Here is a 19311-nt window from a genome sequence, read left to right as displayed (position 1 = left end):
GGATGATTTTAAACAAAAAGTGTGTCTTTCTCAGAGAGGAAAGGGGCTGCGGGGCAGAGAGGAGATGCTGAACATAAATATGGATCACAGGAGTCAAGACGTGGTAACTGATGCGACCGCAGTTTCTGCTGGTTCAAAAAGGAGGGTGGAGCGATGAGCCGCACAAAAACAAGAGAATATAAGGTAGAGGGCCGAGCACACAAAGGAAATGCTCCCCTCTTTGTTTAAATGAAAGAAATACTTTCTAAAATATGTCCGTTCTGCTCTGACAAAGTGGCAGCACTGAGATGATTCTTCAGACTTTGATCTGATGGCGGAAATTCACCCAAAATGGGCTTGTTTGAATCTGCAACACCCCCCTCTCCCCCCAGCCCAGCCCATTCAAGATGTATGGCTATTAGAGCCGCCGCTGAGATTTGGACGAATCCAAAAAGGTCAAAATTTGCATCAAGAGTAGTCCTAAAACTATTCCCTGGATGAATATTAACTTTTCCGAGTATCTGAGCTGCGCAGTGTAGTTTCTGATGTACCCATGCGGCTGGAATTCATCCTAATAAAGGTGGGTTTAACGCGCTAATATGGTTTTATATAGCAGGTTCTTTAATACGGAGCTTGTAAATGTAGCAGAACTTTAGTCAGCAGCGCGTGTTTGTGTCTATAAGTCAGTTGCCCTCGAGGCCTTTGCAGACTGATGGAAATTACGTTGCTCGGCTGTTTCTTCAAACCAATCTGAAACAAGTCTCCGAGCTGCAATCCAGGCAAATATCAAAGCTTACTCTTCAATCTAGTCCAATTTCAAGTAAATAACATTTAAAACCGGGTAAATAAACGAAAAAAAAACGGCGATGCAGAACTCCCTTCAGCTCAAAATAAACCTTTAGCGTAAATGTGGCATTACTGAGCCAGGCGAGTGAGCAACAGCAGCCACAGGAAGTTAGCGTTACTATTCATAACTTATTTTCCGATGCCTAAAACCATTTTCCCTTCTGCTCTCACCTCTGCTGCCCTCTTTAAGTGCAATTATCCACCGGCAAATTTACAGGAAAAGAAAAACAATGACTTTCGACCAGAGGAGCCGTTACTGGTAGCGTGGGATTGATGCGGCGCGAGAGCTCTCCGAGCTCTGCGGCGCTTTTGAGCAGAGAGATGAATCACATCGTTCCTTTGTTTTAGCTCAGCGTGGGGTTAATAAAATGTGTGGATTCATGAGCAGCAGGGAAAAGCTCAGTGAATGGAAATCAGACATGTTCCAGAATTTCTTTGAGAGGAGGGTCAAAATCTGGCAATTTTGTTGCTGGACTTTTTAGCTGTGAATAATGCTGAAAGCTCGTGGAGCTGGTTTATAAAAAGAAAAAAAAAACCCCACTGTGCTCATTCTCAAACCCATCTTCTTCCCTCCCAGCAGCTCAATCTCTGCTGGGGTTTAGGGTCACATGTTGGGTCAAAGCAGCTCCAGTTTCTCTCTTTGGTGACACTATTTAAACGGGACAAAAGCAAACTCCCAGGAGTTGCTCACCGCTCGTCCAGATGCGATGAAACCGCTTCCATCCAGAATTTCGAGGCTAAACTCACCGAACTCGTCGCAGATGCTCTCGTTCTGCAGCAGCGCCGGATGGTCGAAGGTATCCCGGCAGTACAAGATCCTCGTGTTCCCGCCCAGTGCGGCGATGCCGCCCAGCGCCAGCACCGTGTGGTCTATCAGCAGAGAGGACGGCTGTTCCCTCAGCCGGGCTAAAACCGAGCGGTAGCGGCAATACTGGGGGTAACTCAGGACCAACACTTTGCAGGCGTCATCCTCTTGGCCTGGAATACAAAAACACAGACACAGATTAAAACACTCTCTTCAGCAAAATGATATCTGAAATGGAAACATAATCATTCTGCTGCACATTTTGTCCTAAATTATACTTGACTGCAATAATTGGTTATTGGAAGACGTGATCATATTTTGCTGGACTGACTCTGCTCTTCTGTGTTGTGCCGTAAACATCAAATAGTGTTTCCTTGCCAAAGAAAATGCATGTTTGAAATCTTGTCAGGATCATGTTTAAAACACACTTGTGTGTGTAATCAGCACTCTGACAGTGTGACATAGCAAGAGTGCAAGAGGAGGGACTGTTGCACCTTATTAACCGAGCAGGAGCCCGTTCACACCTGCTGTAAAAGGCAATATAACGAGCAATGAGGAAACCAGTTGTTCAAACTGAGAAGCTTTAGGGTCCTCTGGCTAATCTGTGTTAATCTGGCATAATTTACTGAAAACTACAACCAGAGCCCGTCCTTTCCCACACATATTAAATACTCCTCATGAAAAGTGTGAAGTCTGGCTAAAAAAGAGAAATCAATGCTGATCAATGCTGGATCAGTTAGCTCAACATCTTCAATGCACCGCTACGCTAATGTTTGCTAATCAGCTCTCAACAACACATCTGCAGCCGATAGCGACCATTAACTGAAGAAAACGGTATATATAAATAATTTTTCATGCTAGATGCATTTTTTTGATTATTATTTAATAACGTTATTTGCTTGTGGATAAAACGGCCATGGAATGAGCGGGCGGTGCAGAACACTTTATTAAAGGCACGCTTTCTTTATTTATCTGCTATAAAAACCTCTTCCCAGGGAAGATTATCTTCCATGCTGATGTGGTTATACAACAGCTGTCAAGGCTAAGTTAGCGAGGATGATTTAAATTTCATTCTTTCAGTTTGGCTTAATTATAAAGGAGTCTCACATCTTGCCACCCACAAAAGCAGTTTTATCATTCCTGAGTAATTACATGTGTAGTTATTGTTTTCATGCAGGCAACACGATGTGGAAATGGTTAAATAAGAAAGCTTAATCGAACACACTGCATGGGTATGTTGGGCTTCATTATTTTAATTAATCAAACCATTTCCTTCATTGATCAATTTATAAATTGTTCATATACAATGCAGAACAGTCTGAAATACAACAGATCATTAAACCTACATAACAAAGGCAGGTAATTGCTCCTTAAAGCTTCAGGCAATGTCACATTTTTCAGATTTCACTGCTCTGGGGAGCCTCGTTCGAATGCGGGGCGCTAATATTTTTCTAGCTTACAAAGACGAGTACACGCTCCAACAGTTGATGAATATAAGAGTGAGGCAGTTTGAAACAGGATTTCTACATGAATTATTCACCGCTCCGTCCGCTTTTGCGAGGCCCTCGGACGTGACATTTCATGGAGAAAATTGGAAATACAAGCTAATATTTCATATTTGGCTAACCGGCAATCTTTTTACCTCATAAAAGACAGAAGGGGCTGTTTGGGAAACACACTTTTTAGTCATTAGAGCAGCAGACAGAGAACAGGAAGGACAATATTCACAACATATTTACAGCAGCCGCATTCCCAAAAATCAGTGTAATTAGTTCCACTGTACGCCAACATGACAACCACTTCAAAAGGAAATTATTAAAACCATTCAGCCGGAATACGAAGCCCAGGCGGTGCAGAATATCTGCATTATAACCCTCGTTCCTGTTTACATCTCATAAAAGTCGCACACATTCGTCAAACCCCGTGATAGTTGTCTTAAGCAATTACAGCTGAGGGGCCGAGCGGGCTTTGTTTCCAAATGTCAAGGGTTTTATTGTAAGCGGCCACTGTCAGACCTGCTCTTTCTCCCCTCGCTGCATTTGGCTTGATTAGATTCCATTTGCAGAGAGCTGCAGGGCATTAATATCAACACAAAGGCTGCCTTTCTGTCTGTTTGTGCCTGTAACATACATCCATGCACGCACACCTTTACAACTACCTTTGTTCTCACAGCCCGACCTTCCAAAATAAAGGACATCTTTATCTTTTTTAATTTGGTCGGAGCGCTAGAAGACATTATGTGAGAACATTACGCAATTTGTTTCTCCCTCTTGTCCATTTGCGTGCCCGTCGGTGCCGCTTGGCGCTGTGCAGCGCGTTGATCAAACAGCTGTGGTTGTGAGAGATTATTTTCACAATGTGCCGTAAAGCCTCTGACCTCATACACAACAACACTTTCAGGGTCGTAACTGGTTTGCCGGACAGCTGCTCCAACGGCTCAGTCAGCAAACAGCTCCATAAACTGCAACGCGGCCATACATCACTGATATTAACCGTTAGGCGCTATGTTTGGCGGGACACTGACTCGGCGTGGAAATGTATTTGTCCATTTGTGGGTTTTTTTTTAAAGGAGCGTGCCACCAGTTCGGTTGGATTCCTCCTGGATGCCGTCTCTGTCTGGGAAGGGAAGGATGACCTCATTATGACATCATGGGGGTTTATCTCAGTGTGGGTTTGCATATTAGAAATGTAACAGAAAACATATGTTAAAAACCTGGAGGAGGGGGGGCAGCAAAAGGGCCGAGTACATCCTAATGAAAGTCATTATCAAATTTCATTATGGGAGTTAAGGAATGTTTTTGGAGCTTGTTCCATGCTTGGCAGCAGCGGCCTGAATATTTCAGCCTGTGCTGCTTTAATTTGGGCCCTCCTCTGTCTGTTTACAGTAATTCAATCCCTCGTCGCTGGATACTGCAAAGGCATGAATACGCTTCATTGTGTCTTGTGATGACAGGACAGGGCTGATCTGAGAACATTCCAGAGATTAAAGGAGTGTGATTGAACCAGGTTCACAAAACACACAAATGAAACATGTTCAGACAGAGTAAAAGTTACAGATTACATATTACACATGTCTGTTGAAGCCCCTGAACCGACGAGGTCAGAGCAACGATTAAAACCCATTATTCTGCCTGAGGTTTAAACCATCAACCGCTGAACGGATGCGCTGTTGAGGTCATTTTCTGCCTGAAATTCTTCACAAATGAGCTCAGACCCAGACATTTAATGTGGTGAGTTTAATTTACAATGTGTTGGAAATGAACTGGAATGAGTAAATGAACATGCAACATTTTCAAGTCCTGCAACACAATGTGTTCACACAACTCCCCTGATCAAAGACCAGTCAGAAAAAAAAAAAATTTAATAACTAGTTTTTGTAGTGTGTTACATGAAAAGCAAGCGAAAGCCAAATAAAGTTGCTTTATGAGAACACAAACATCTGTCGCGCTGCTACATTGTGATCGTGCTGCGGCCCATTTGTCAAAACCTCTACAAATAGAGATCAGCAGCACAATAACAGTGCAGGAAAGGAGCGGCCGCACTTCTGTTTTAATACTTATTGACTCACAGAACATGTGAATTAAACCTGAAAACAGCCAAAGCAAACCTTCCTTAAAGCGACGTTTCCTTTTTACTGCCACAGCTGAAGAACTGGAGTCATTAAAGGAGCCTTTGTTCCGGGCAGTGAAGCTTTTGAGCTTTTTTTTCTAGCTGTAATTCATCACAAACAACTGACAAATTCCACTCCTAATATTAAAGGAAGCAGAGAAAATTGACAAGCATCTCGGCAAACCACAACCAAACATGATGAAATGCAGAATATTGGTTACAACATCTGTTTTTGCTCTAGCACAACCTGTCAGCAATGTGTGAGGATTAATTATGCGAATGTCATCATGTGAAATGGTTTGGAGGAAATGTGCACAGATAGGATCAACTTAGGATAACGCTATCATGTAAAGAGTAAGAGAATGCAGCACAAGGGTCAGAAAATGATCGCCAGTTTGAATCAAGGAGGTTTTCTCTTTAATTCCATTCACAAACATGTGTGAGTTGTGATTTCTCAAAGAAAGAAATTAAATATTTGACAGCTAAAACCTGCTGATGCGGCACGTGAGACATGCTGTGAATGCGGGCACATATGAGAAGTAGGTGGTTCGCAGTCGAAGTAACGCAGACATGTACAAGACAAAAACAAAAAAGACTCCTGCCGGACAGTCGGGGAAAGTAGCCAACTGCTAAAGTCATTAGTCGGTGTGCAGTAAAACAGAGACCTCGCTCTGCTCCATAACAGCCTGTAATGTAAGAGCACAATAGTTCATAAATAGCCGATGAGAAAATTTCGTTGGGCAACTCAGGACGGATTTGGTATTTAGTGGGAAGGAACGTAGCTGGAGCCTTTGAGGAAAAACGCTTAAGGAGAAGCAGCACCAGAGATGGTGGGAAAGTGCTCTGACATTACTAAAACAAATTAAATCACATTTTTGTGTCATTTGACTGCAGGAGAAACTGCTCGTCTCCTAAAACAAGCCATTACTGCTGGTAATCAAAATCATGAAAATAACACATATAACGGTAAACCCATTAGCCGCGGCTGGAGCAGCTGCTCCGCTGGATGAACAGCTATTATGGAAAACATTGATTTTTCAAAATAAAAACTCTAATCTGCCGCGTCTCTCTCATCTCCTCATTTCTGTAGCAGCGCAGCGACTGACGTCAGCTAACGGCAGATTTGTGGTGGCTAATTACGGCCCCAATGTGACTGGAGTAAACTCTGCCTTTTACATTCAGCTGAGCCTCAAACTACTCAAACATGCCCACAAGCTCTGACAGGATCCTTCAAGCGGGTGTGCTCATTTGTCTTGTCAGAAAAGCAGGCAGGACAAAGCGGAACACCATTACTCTCATGCTCTCTGTCACCCGCTGCAGTCCTTAAATCACTCACTGGCCTCATATTTGCTGTTGTCAACGTTTCCACATTATGTGCTTGACCAAGGAATTCTCTGGATCCCTCAGCTGCTTTTTCTGCAACAAATGCAACCCTGAGCCAATGGTGTCATTTGCACGGTTGTTTTCGTTTGCTTCTCAAACGCCAAATCACATCTAAAAGCTTCAAAAATGTCAGCGCAAATCCAGTGTTTTGGCGGGAAAAGGAGACAGGAGGATCCCATTTGGAGTTCCCACGCCACTGTATCGATCCGAGAGGTGGTCCTGTGTCCATTTAGCCTCATCTCGGCACAAACGGCACGACTGCGAATTCTCTGCCTCCTCACACTGCTCAATGAGGGGCCACGACACTGCGAGGGGGCCACATAAGCAGCAGCAGGCACCCGATCTGGCTGTTGCTTTCATGTTATTAAAACCTGACCAAATAAAGAGGGAACTGCATCTGTCAGTGACACCACTGACGCTCGATGGAAATGAGCTGTGTGTATCTGTGTGTGTGCGTGTGTCAGGGTGACACATCTTCACCTACGACGCGCTGCTTGGAAAATTTCATGGAACAATGAAACAAATTCATTTCTGTGATTCATCACTTGCTCAATCTGTGAGTGACGACAGTGTTCTGACCAAAAAGACAAAAACAGAACGTTGTGCAAGAATGAAAGTTGGTCTGTTCTGAGACACAGAAGCACATTAATGACACAGATGGGGCTGAATCAATAACTCAGAGTATCCTAGAACCAATCTGCCGCTCACACTTAACTTGTCTTATATAATCGCACACATTCGAGCGATTCATCTTCACAAATTTAATAAAATGTACCATTTCTGTTTATGCCAAATGGCAAAACAGTCATGAGATGTTGTTGCTGCCGTTAATTCCATAGTTGTGTCACCCCATGGAGGACCGGACAAGACACATATTAAAAACGTTACTCTCTGACAGATAAAACCTTGATTCAAGAAGAGTTGGTGACTATAAAGATAATCTCAGTGGTTTTATAAAGCCGGGCCCTTGTACTGTAGTAACATGTCCGTTTAGGATCACCGTTGATCGCACTGTAATGAACCTCCCCGTTGCTTGTTTGAACAACCCAAATGTCAAACCCGAGTGTGATATCACACAATCAGATTAACTGTGAAACATTCAGGAGTGTCAGGAACACTCAGCGCTTTCATAGCGCAGGTTATTAAGGTTAGCTTTTGAATCACAACTTTGTTTTTTTTAATCAACCTTGTAAATGATATCATGACGTGCAGTGGCAGCAATGCTAATTCATAATCCAGCTTTCACAATATCAAGCTAGTCAAATATTGAGGGATTATTTATGATGTTTTGACTCGTTTTCCTGTTTAAGTTCATGGAACACGAGAAAGAAATTAAAGTTTTGTGTGGTGAAAGAGTCAGATAATCCGCTGAGACTGTAGGAAACCAAAACCACACGGTCACACTGTGCACTACTTTTCGAGTTAGAGTGTAAGTCAACGTCAACAGAAACTTCCAATCGCACTTTCAATATTATTTCTGTTAAAGTGCATTTCTGAGTCAGGTGCAGGCGGAGGGTTGGATAAAGCCGCGTTGTGGCAAAATCCACTAAGACACAAACAAAATGAGCATGTTCATTCAAATGTAACTAAATGATTGAACAATACATAAACTACACCCATAGCGCTGGCATGGTCCTGTCATGAAACAGCACTGCTGGTTCCTGTTGTGGTAATCGTGATCACATGACAACACACTTTCCTTCACTACTACCCGAGCTGATGAGAAGATAAAGACTTTTTTTTTCCATTTTTGCATGAGCCAACCCTTTAAGAATTTAAGTCCAGGCGCAGGTAACTATGATAAATTTCACTACATCTGAAGATAAGCTTGTGTATTCAAATAGATTCTGGAAAATATGACCTCAAACACAGACGAGGAAGCATCCACATCCATCAGGAATGATCACATCTGCTCTACTGTGTTAAAGCCGAGATATCAGGTGGCGTGGATGGCTTTAGGAGATACTATATCTGTCTATTCAAAGACCAGGTCTGAGCAATAATATTGTTAGATAATCATATTTCCTCAAAAGGCCACCGACACCCAGAGGAAACGTTCAATTGGAGCTGACACAGTTAAATGTGCAGAGAGAGAGAGAGAGAGAGAGAGCTGGAGCTCGGTGCATGCTGGCTCCTGTTCTTAATTATAGTAAAGAGCTAAAGTGCCTCATTCATGTCAGCAGGGTGGGGCGGAGGCCCGTGACAAAGGCAGAAACGAGAGAAACATTTACACAATTTCCACCTCAATTTATCCAGGCTGGCGCAGGACAAACAACATATTATTCATAACTGCAAACGCGCAGCAAAGCAGAGGAAAAGCAAACTTCCCTCGTGTTCTTTCCAGCCCAGATGTCGGTGCGGTTGAAGCAGAAGGTTGGACAACATTTAAAAACAAAAAAACAACATGCCCGTATTAAATGTTTTCAGTTTAACAGACAGAAAGCGGAGAAAAGAAGAAACACCACAAGCACTTTCCTCTGGTTGATTTATGTGATTCTATTACATTAAACATTCTTTCCCCTGAGCAGGCTCAGCTCCCTAGCAACCGCTGCTCGCAGCCCTTAATGCGTCTGGCACGGGGCCAGCAAAAGCTGCCTGGCTTATTGATTGCCAGATTGAAAAGTTTGTATTTAATAGGTCCCGTAATACATAAAGAAATTATTCAGAGAGGCTGCTTGTCAAAAACCCAAATTGGTTCTTTTGACTATCAAAAACAACAGAGGCGTTGCAATAAACGGGCTGTTAGAAGGCCCGAAGGGCTCCATTTCTGATGCAGATAACATTATATATAGAGAATATACAGTGTCATCAGGGTAATAAGAATCCTGATTTGTAGGAGGCCAAAGGGCATCAGAGGTCTAGTTGGTTCCCTGAAGTGATGGTTTGGCCCTAATCGCTGCCAACTATCCAATACCAGACTGCATCCTGACCCATGGAAGTAAACAGCTGTGAATTGGGGGGAGTCAATCTACTTATGGTGCCATCAATTCCAGGTAAAAACAAGCTGCTCTGCAAATATCCAAACACTGCCGGGAGTGTATTTGATCAACTCTGCGTAAATCTGCTGCACAAACCAGATAAACGCGTCCTCGCTCTCGTCCCTTCAACGAGCCCCGATGCTTCTCAGGAGCAGGTGATGATACTCCGTTGTATGACTACTCTTCAGCCTGACACACACCGCCTGAGCAGCTGTGATCTGAGATCTCAAAGGTTGTCACTGGTGGAGTGAAAGCAGGAGACGCTCGGCCTGAAGCAGACGGCATTCTCAACCCCGCGTAACCTGCGCTGGCAGAATAAAACGGATGACATGTTTGGCTTAAATGTATCTTTAATAGGACAGCGAGTTCCCATTTCAGTTAGTTCTGCAGGAAGGTTAGAGGAATGAAAAAAAAACATCTTATCGGGAGATTGGGAATTGGGTCAGGCGAGGAATTACATGCTATTCCAGATCAAAGTTGCCACTTGGACTTCCTCAAAGAAGGGCCCCTCATTACCAACCCAGACTTATTTCTCCGGGTGTGTGATTCATAAAATGAAAAAATGATTTAATATCTGTTCAGTGTGGAGACAAATGATCAGAGAGGGAAGAAAATAACCCTGAAAGCCATTCGGAACAAGCATTTTTTCCCCAATGGTGAAATTATTTGTTGAAGGTTGTCGGGGAATGTACAGGTACCGTACAGGTTCTTCGTTTCCCTGCTGCACTCCATCATCAAATCTATGTGGAGCAGAGAGGCTTTAAATAAAACCGCCTGTTAAAACTGGCCAACTGGAACATCCAGAACATTGCTAAACTGCTTTAAATTACATTTACATTGCTGGTGGATGCTACAATGTGGCACATAAAGGACTGACATTAGCAGCGGATGATAACAACTAGAGCGGTGAGACCCCTCAGGGGGGACATTTCAGTCTGTGGCTGGGGGGGGACTTTACAGATAGCAATATGTCATTAAAAACCAGCACCATCTGTTCACAATTCTTGTTTCTGTGCTGCTTTTTGAATGAAGACCTGCGCACGTATCGCAGAAATGCTAACTTCATTTGGGATACGTTTGTGCGCAATTATCTTTGATCACAGATTCTAATACAACCGGAACAAAGAACTAACAACCATAAACAACTGTTGTCCTCCTGGAGCACTAATGCTCTCTGAGGTGTAATTAATGCGACGGTAACGGCATCCACTGAAACACAAAAGTTTTTCTCTCAAAGAACTATCGCAAATTTTGTTATAATTTAATTTGCTAATCTCATTAGAGAACAGGCGCCGCAATGAGCAAAACCCAGCTCTAACTAAGCGGTAAACAGCAAAATACGACATGCAGAGTGGAAGCGCATGTCACAAAGAAAAGCTAAGAACTCCTTGTGATAAGAAATGCATGTTTGCTGGTGCCAAAATCAAATATTTCTCATATTTTTGGTGCAATCCTGCTGGTTTTCTGTGCACTTCTCTTTAAGCCCGTGACCATTACGAGCTGATTATTTCCTGACACCTTCCACAGACTGTTGTTTATGTTGTCACGGCATCACGAGCGGAGACAACAAACATGAATCGCTGAAATAATTTGGCCCGCGATAAATATGAAGTTGGTGGAACGACAGGTCAACATGAGACGGTGCAGATGCCAATAGCGATCAAAAACCACCCGAGCTGGAAGATCAGGTTGGTTTCACGCCGACTATGAAAGTCTCCTCCAGCCTTTTCACACATTCGGGGAACTAAAGCCTTTCAGATGACACTGGAACATTGTGATTATGTGACTTGGCCATTGTTAACAGATATTCTCATCTGACATGTTTCCTTGAGTTATGGCGGAAAGGGGGGGAGCTTGGGCGGAAAAAAAAGAAAAACAAGGCTGGCCCAATGCCGCTGGTTTTTGCCAAGTGCTCCTCAGGCCAGTACATAACAAGGAAATGGACTGACAGGTTGAAAAAGAGGACAGAGAGGCATCAATGATCTATTGTTTAGAGCCCAGGATGCTCCTTCCAACTCCTCCAGCACTCAATATATCAAAGAAACCAAAATACATTACACCATCTGCTCCGATATGGTTTATAAATACAAATTACATCATTTGTGTTTCACCGGCTTAATAAAAGCATGAGGCGCAGTTATGCATCCCAGAAAGCATGAGCGAGCCTACAGCCCATAAACACACCACTCTCCCAGCAAAGGTCTGGAATGCATCAAACCTCCTCCTACCATTTCCCTTCAATACAGGAAAAATGTGTTACCTGCGTGCTGGGGAATGAACAGAGCTGCGTGTTATTGTAGCGTTACTACTGCCGCGGCTCTGCATCACTTCTGCTTTACAGACTATGACAGATACGAAACAGACGCTGAAGAACCGATACGCAATCACCGATGACAGCTATTTTTGCTCCAACCGTAAATATTTTTAGATCCTGTAATCCTCAGGTAGCCTCAGAGGGGAGGGCTTCGGTTTCTGGGTCGAGACTGAAGTGTCGGTGAATTAAACGTGTCTATTAAGCATTAAAATGTGACAGTTTAAAGTACTCATGGGCCAAATTAATACCCACAATGCATTACTGCAACCCTTTAGGCCTGTAACATTGAACCTTTCTATCCTTGTCTTTATTTAAAAAAAATGAAAATAAATCCAGTTTGACAAAGGTTTGTATTTTGTTAGCTATTAAGGGTAAATGAACATTTCCTACACATGTGGAGCAAAAAACACAAGCATTTCCAATAATGTGGGCTCACTCGGCTTTGACTGGATGAGCCTCCAAAGGAGGACGACTCCTTCTCCTGCATTCATAAAGCAGATGGGGTTATTAATCCTACAATCTGCGATGACTCGGATGTGTAGTGAAGCGCTCGTATCCACAGCGTCTGAAGGCAGAATGTGAAACTGTCGGGAAGAATCGGGCACATCAGCGAGACAGATGTGCAAGTACAAAAGGCAGCTCCGCTCTGAAATATTAATGCTGCTGTAATACTTAAAATGAGCATCATTTTGACAAAGACAGATATAGAAATCGCTCCAAAAAGGCTGCTGGTTGGGTAAGTGAGTCATGGAGAGTTGGCAGGGAAACTGTTTAGACGAAAAACAGAGCAAATGTTCCTCAATCGAGGAACAATATCAGATAAGACTTCCTGATCCATGAGAGCTTTCTCAGCCTTTGGATAACGTATCAATTAAAATAATAACTGACAACAAATCAAAACGATCAGCAAATTTGTTCTGGAGGCAAGCGAGCTCCCATCATGTCTGGCAGAGTTCATAACGGACAATTGTCTGTTGTCCTAGACCCGACTAATGGAGAGAAGAGACACTCCACTCTTCTGGAATGGAGAGATTTATTTCCTTCGAGGTCGCTCTCGTTGTTTAACCGTGTACACGCCTTCACCCCTCCCTCACGCAAGTGGGGAAACATATTATGGGACATTCCAGAAATAAAATAGCACAAATTATTAATGAATCTGGCTATCTAAAGAAACAGAATCTGATTACAGGATGTAGCTCGCTGCGCGTCTCTTCTGGGCCCATTCAAATTCGGAGCATGCTCAAACATCTAATAGATTTTTCCACCCTGGCACACAATTTACTGCTTACAGATTTAGAACTCTTTGGCTTCTGGCCATTGAGAAGTGAATTAATAATATGAGCACATCAGCCTGAGAATCTCCTACAGGTCTGAGCATAATGAAGAAGACGCTGCCACAAAGACGTCCCCTGCCCAACGCCTCCGAAGAGGAAAATATAGGAGGCATGTGAGCAATACACATGCTGCTAAATTACCTCAAAGGGGATATTAGACAGTTTGCAGAATTAGTTCTGGAGGGAAAAAGAAAAGAGGGGCAGCAAATGCAGATACGTGGTGATCTAATGCATGTGTGCTGAACAGAGGAGAACAGCTCAGTTTGTCTGGCGGAGGCATCCTTTCACTGTCAGAGACACAACAAACCATTATTCTCCCAACTTCTCTTTATCTGCTCCAAGAAAACGCTCACTCCTTCTCACGTGGCAGTCCAAACATAAAACATTACTGAGCACGATAGCGAGTCGAAGCTCAAAATATTGTTGTGAATTGTCACCGAGACAAATCATCCACGAGGAGACGGCATCCGTCTGTTGCCTTATCACCGCTTCCTGCCTGCGTAAACATTCGGAGATGTCCTGGACGGCCTCTGAAAAGGACAGAATCTGCCTTCTGCATCAAATTGAAACACTGTCGGGATATCAACCCGGGTATGTGTGCCAACCCTGGCATACAGATCAGATGCTGCACGAGAGAGAAATACAGAAGTTCTGCTCCCAGAAGGCTGTAAAGAATCTTCAAATGCAGCGATATCGCTCTACGCCTCAGTTGCTCCAGTGAGCCTTCCAGCTCCATCATGCTAATTTCACAATAATTCTAAATCAAATATCTTCCATTACTTCTACTCACTGAGTGTTTGCACTTAATTTTTCCAGTCGCTGTAACAATGCTAATGGCTGATTCTATTAAAAGCAGGTTTTAAAGGCAATTTTACAGCTCAGTCGGTAGACAAGGTCAGCCATTTGTCGCTGCAGTTGTTGGTTTGATCCCTTCCCCTACCTGTCAACAAGCCCCAGTGTCCTTGAGCAAAGCTGTGCACCAATCTGCTGCAGATAAATTTAAGTCACTGCAAAGAGGAAGTGCCTAACAAATGAATACAACGTCAAATGGATCTATAGTGAAGGTCAGTTATGATGACTCATCAGAAAGTCAATGTTTCTTTATGTACATTTCATAAAGACTGACTGGGATCGATGGAGGCAAATCGTACTGTGGACATGGACTAATGGAGCTAATGAATGACTGTGTCCTCCATTTCTAGGCCTCCACACAGCACAGGGATGCAGAGCATAATGAACACGTCTGTTAACGGAACTTTTATTACCATCACTGGTGGAATATCCCATGAAAAGCCTCTTACTTCCTGGTAATTGAATGCATCGCCAACTCAAATGCACCAATCTGCTGGGTCAAAGTGTGTTATATTTAGTGTTTTACGGGCAAACTACTGTAATACCTAATCAGAGGACAATTATAACAACAATACATCTGTGACATGAAGCCTTTAATGCACTGAAATAAAGTGAGTCAAGGTTATTGTATTTAAGACATACTGAAGCTGGGTTGAGGGAGGCATCAGTAACAAATCATATTATAGAGGGCAGGAGTCAGGAAACAAGAACAAATGCTCTCTGGCTGCAGGATTTACAAGCTGTGACCTTGTAAAAACATCCACAACATCTCATCACATGTGCACAGACAAACTGATGAGGCAGGAAGAAACATATTGTTATGTATTATTATTATTAGTAGTAGAAATATTATTATCATCATCGTCACCCCTACTATTATGTATCGGTCTGTCCGTACACAAGCACCTAGAAACCATTTTTATCAGGCAGAAATGGAAAAAAGGAATGAGGCCAGTTCTCAGGAGATAGATCCAAAGGCAGAATGTAAACTTCTGAGGCGAGCCGCTGTGGTGGATTAAATAACCAAAAAAAGCTCTAGTACTCACTTTAATAAGAGACATTCAGACAGGATGAAGTACATGTGAATACTGCATGTTACATCTAACTCAAATAGTCTGACTCATTCAGACATTAAATGTATAATTGCTTTGGTAAAATGGCATTTTGGGAAAAGTCAAATTCATAAACAAAGATCAGTTGACATATTTTTACATTCTGTGTTTGTGGTTGTTGTTTTTAAAATGCCCTCAGGAGTAGTTAAAGTAACAGTAGCAACATTAGCATCATTAGCATTTGAAGAATGATACTGGAAGAAGTGAAGCTTGTTTAGGGACATTCTGCAACACTATTGCTTGTATAACCTAAACATTGTCTTATTGTCTATTTTGTTAGGGGTTCCTTTTGTTTAGCTCACATAAATGTATCCACAGCCTCCCCCAGGGGCTGGATTTAAAAACAGGGAAAACATGATGGGCCAGTATTTTGTTACAATAAACATATTTAGAGCTCGCTACGCTAAGCTTAGCAAATGCTAATGGTAAAAAAAGGCAAATTAGAGACACAAAGTAATTTCCATTTGAGACAAACCTATAGCTGTGTACTTAATACCACCGAGGCAGTGTTCCAGGAAAAATAGCATTTCCCTTGACAACAATGGCACACTTTATTGCTCCGCAGTTCACAGCATCTGTGTGTATAGCTGGTGGTGTTGCTGCAGTATCCTGTTATGGGAACAATTCAATTCCTCCGACACAGAGACAGATCAGCCCAAGAATAATAATCAGCAGACACATCGTTCACCACCACAGCCACAAATTATTAACACGTCTAAATAAGTGGATCATAAAATGCCAGTTTGGCCAATGAGCCAACGTCTTACATCGAATTACACTTTAAAGGTGCTTTTATATCTGATCTGCTGCTGTGGCATGAATATTTCATTCTTGCAGTGAGCAGCATCGCAATGACATATTTTCTATCTGTATGCAAGCCCGTACTCTGAGCCACGTGCATACAGGAGCTCTGTCGCTCTTTTGCCAAAGTCTAGGCCCTTCTCACACTGTTAAGACTGTCAACAACTGGCACCTGATGCCAACAAACACAAGCATAAGCGAGGGCACGCCCCCATTGCTGGGGTGGAGCGTGTGTGAGCGCAGTCCTGTCCTGCTGAGCGGACAGATTCGGCCCCAACAGAGTGACAAGTGCATTTAGAAACGACCTGAAGGAGTCATTAACGCTGATCATTAGCAAACATGCAAAAATGCACACACATACATATATCAGGATATTACAGAAACCACAGATAAATCTATAGAATACACCACATTTGTAGTAGGCAAGTTTATAAAAGATAATATGAATTAAGAATCAGAGCGACATGTTTAATTATGAGAACAAGCAATCACACACACTTGCTGCCACAAGTGCAATCAAATTATATTGATTACTGGAATAACAACAAAGCATCCATTATTGATTCTCTTGTCCTTTCCGAGTATGAGATTCAAAGTCAAGTAATCAAGGGCACTACAGTATTCCTGGAAGATCTGAGCAGAAAACCCAACAAGACTCATCAATAAAGCTGCTTGTTGCATTTTTCACCCAACGGCTATATTTTTTTCCCCTTCTACTCTCAGACATGAAACCATTATTAAAAGGTCATTACTGAATGATGTGACGGCTGAAATTCTGGCTTCAATCACAAGCGGTCTGCAGTTGTGCCGGCCTTTATGGGGCGTTTGACAATTATACTGTTATCTTAATCAGCGGTACATCACAGCCATGTGAGAGCAGTGATTCGGAGAGAAACAGCTTCAGAAGGAACATTATGTTTGTGCTTGTTTTATTGGCTGAAAAGCCCGTTTTCTATTTGCTTCAGATGAGTCATTCGAGGAGAGATCGGCTTTATGCTGGAACTGATTCACACTGTGGCGAGACCTGGTGCACAACTCACTCACTCTCTCACTTGTGACCCTGCACATGATAAACACCATCAATAGATACGCTGCCAATTACAACTGTACTGGGATGAGGAGGCATCGGCGGCCCTGCGACCAGTTTTTGCAGTTTTATGCCACATTGTTTATTCAGTCTCAACCAGATACATAGGTGGACTTCTCTTCCTTTACTGCAGCCTGGTGTGTCTGCAAACAGGCTGTTATTACCTCCAGTCTGCCTCCATTAGTGCAATTCTGGGCTCATTATATGAGGAGGGATTCCAACTACATGTTGATGAATTACTCCAGTCGAGACGACACTTGTTAAACCAACCAAAGGGCAATAAATATGAGCTGATTTATGGCGGGACACAAAAACACAAACATTACTCCAAGCAGCCCGCGGTCATGTCATGCATTAAAACAACTTTGGAGGGCTTCTTCCAGTGCTCACCTAGTTGTGCTTTCTCCCTCTGGACATCCTTGAAGTTGAGTCCGCTGGTCAGGGTGCTCTCTCTGTAGCGGTGGAGGGCCTCCCTCCTCCCATTGGTCCCCAGCTCCCGGAGCACGGACTGCTTGAGGGGCTCGGCCTTCAGATAGTGAGTCCATCCTGAAAAGTCTGGTACAGTCCACTTCACCAGGTCCTCCAGGCGCACAATCACCTTCTCAGACACGGCGATTACCTCATGCTGAAAGGAGAGTAAATGGAATTACAATCAGGGAGCAGTGCGAGCGGAGTCCCACAGAGGTCAGAGGTTGTTTACTCACACAACATTTTTATGACTGCCTGTCAAACATTTTTTATAGGGCGGACACAAAACATTACAAACACCGGATGTCTGCATAAACATATGATTAAACTTAAACCTGTCAGGGAACAAAGCAAACAGCAGATTTTCATCACACCTAGGGATTTAAAAGCCCAGGGTGGCTGCCAAAGAACTAAATTTTATTTTTCTTCAGGATGTAATCTGAAATTTAGTCTTGCGTATTGCAAATGTAATTCATGCCTGATGTGCATTAGTGGCAAACTAATAAAGCCTGTTTGTCTGGCCGGAACTATTACATAAAGGTGGCAGATCAACATTCTAGAGGGGGGGCCCAAATCAATATTAATACTCGTGAGTCAATAAAAATGCAGAGATTACTATCTCAGGTTTATTAAACACTATAAAACCATGTCTGCGCATAGTATATTTGATTTGTGACAGTAAATTATTAAAACTCTGGCCCTGGACACCCTGCCTGTCCTCTTAAAACTCCCGTATGAATAATAATCCTGCTTTATATGCCTACTGCTAACTACTTGTGTCAGATTGGACGTGATCACGCTTCTCTAAAAGGCCACGTAGGTGAACTATAAAAAACGGTCGAGGCGACTCAAGCCTGTGCAAGGGGACGTCTGGAGTTGAATATCAGCTCTGGAAAGTGACGTATGGCTGAATGAGCTGATCGTAAAAACAGAAGAAGCAGAACCGCCGGTGAAAAAGCTCTGCGTCCTTATTAATCACATGAATGTGTAGCGTCAGAGCTGTGGATGCGGCCTAATGTAAGTAAATTAAAAACACCATGAATAATGTATAATGCGGATGATTGCTGAATTGAAATGCAGCCAACAGTTAAATCAATGTCAGCGAGGACGTACCGTCGCCGTTTCTGTCTCTGATTAGCATTTCTGGGACTCCAACTCAATACCAAATGTGGAAATCTGACTGCTTTTAAATGGAAAATCACGATCGTTAATTATGATTACTTCCTACCAGGACTTTTAGAGATGTGATGTATTACATTAGGGTTGGAACATGCAAACATATAACCTCCCTGACTCATGTGACAATCAGGAAATCATAAATCTAGTGTACATATGTGGTTCTGACAGGCTGGGGCGCTCTCAGATTTTCTCTCTGGTATGTTTTTTTTTAAATCTTGTGGTTGTTTCATGTCCTTTAAATAACTCTCATACTTGAGCAAACTACATGCCCAGTGGAGGGGGAAGGAGGCAGAAATACTTAAAAATGTTTCCATTTGAAAGGCTAAGGGCTGAAGTGTTTGTTACTAACAGAGTGGAGTGCTGGAGGATGGGTTTTACAGAGAGGAGAAATCTGGAGGACAGATGTGTACAAGCAGAACCAGAGTAGGTCTCTCATGTTTACCTTATTTATCTCCAATTTAGCAGACATCTGTCCCCACATTTACCCCCAGAAAACCTCCACATTACAGACACTGTAATAACCTTCACTGCCCAGACGCTGTACAGACGAACACAGACGAGCAG

At 42.9% G+C, this 19311-nt stretch overlaps 1 protein-coding gene across 1 annotated transcript in view; it reads right to left on the bottom strand.

Moving 5' to 3' along the window:
- arid5b (AT-rich interaction domain 5B) overlaps positions 1–19311 on the bottom strand; it is a 53539-nt gene that overhangs the window by 26431 nt on the left and 7797 nt on the right. Inside the window, exons 3-4 of the mRNA XM_011603139.2 lie at positions 17491–17725; positions 1573–1803 (exon numbers count right to left, since the gene is read on the bottom strand). Of these exons, the coding sequence (XP_011601441.1) occupies positions 1573–1803; positions 17491–17725 (466 nt within the window). The remainder of the gene's footprint in view (positions 1–1572; positions 1804–17490; positions 17726–19311) is intronic.

This window comes from Takifugu rubripes, chromosome 4 (assembly GCF_901000725.2).
Source record: "Takifugu rubripes chromosome 4, fTakRub1.2, whole genome shotgun sequence".
In the NCBI taxonomy this organism is placed as follows: Eukaryota; Metazoa; Chordata; class Actinopteri; order Tetraodontiformes; family Tetraodontidae; genus Takifugu; species Takifugu rubripes.
The sequence above is the reverse complement of the archived record's forward strand: the minus strand, read 5'-3'. Positions and strand labels throughout refer to the sequence as shown.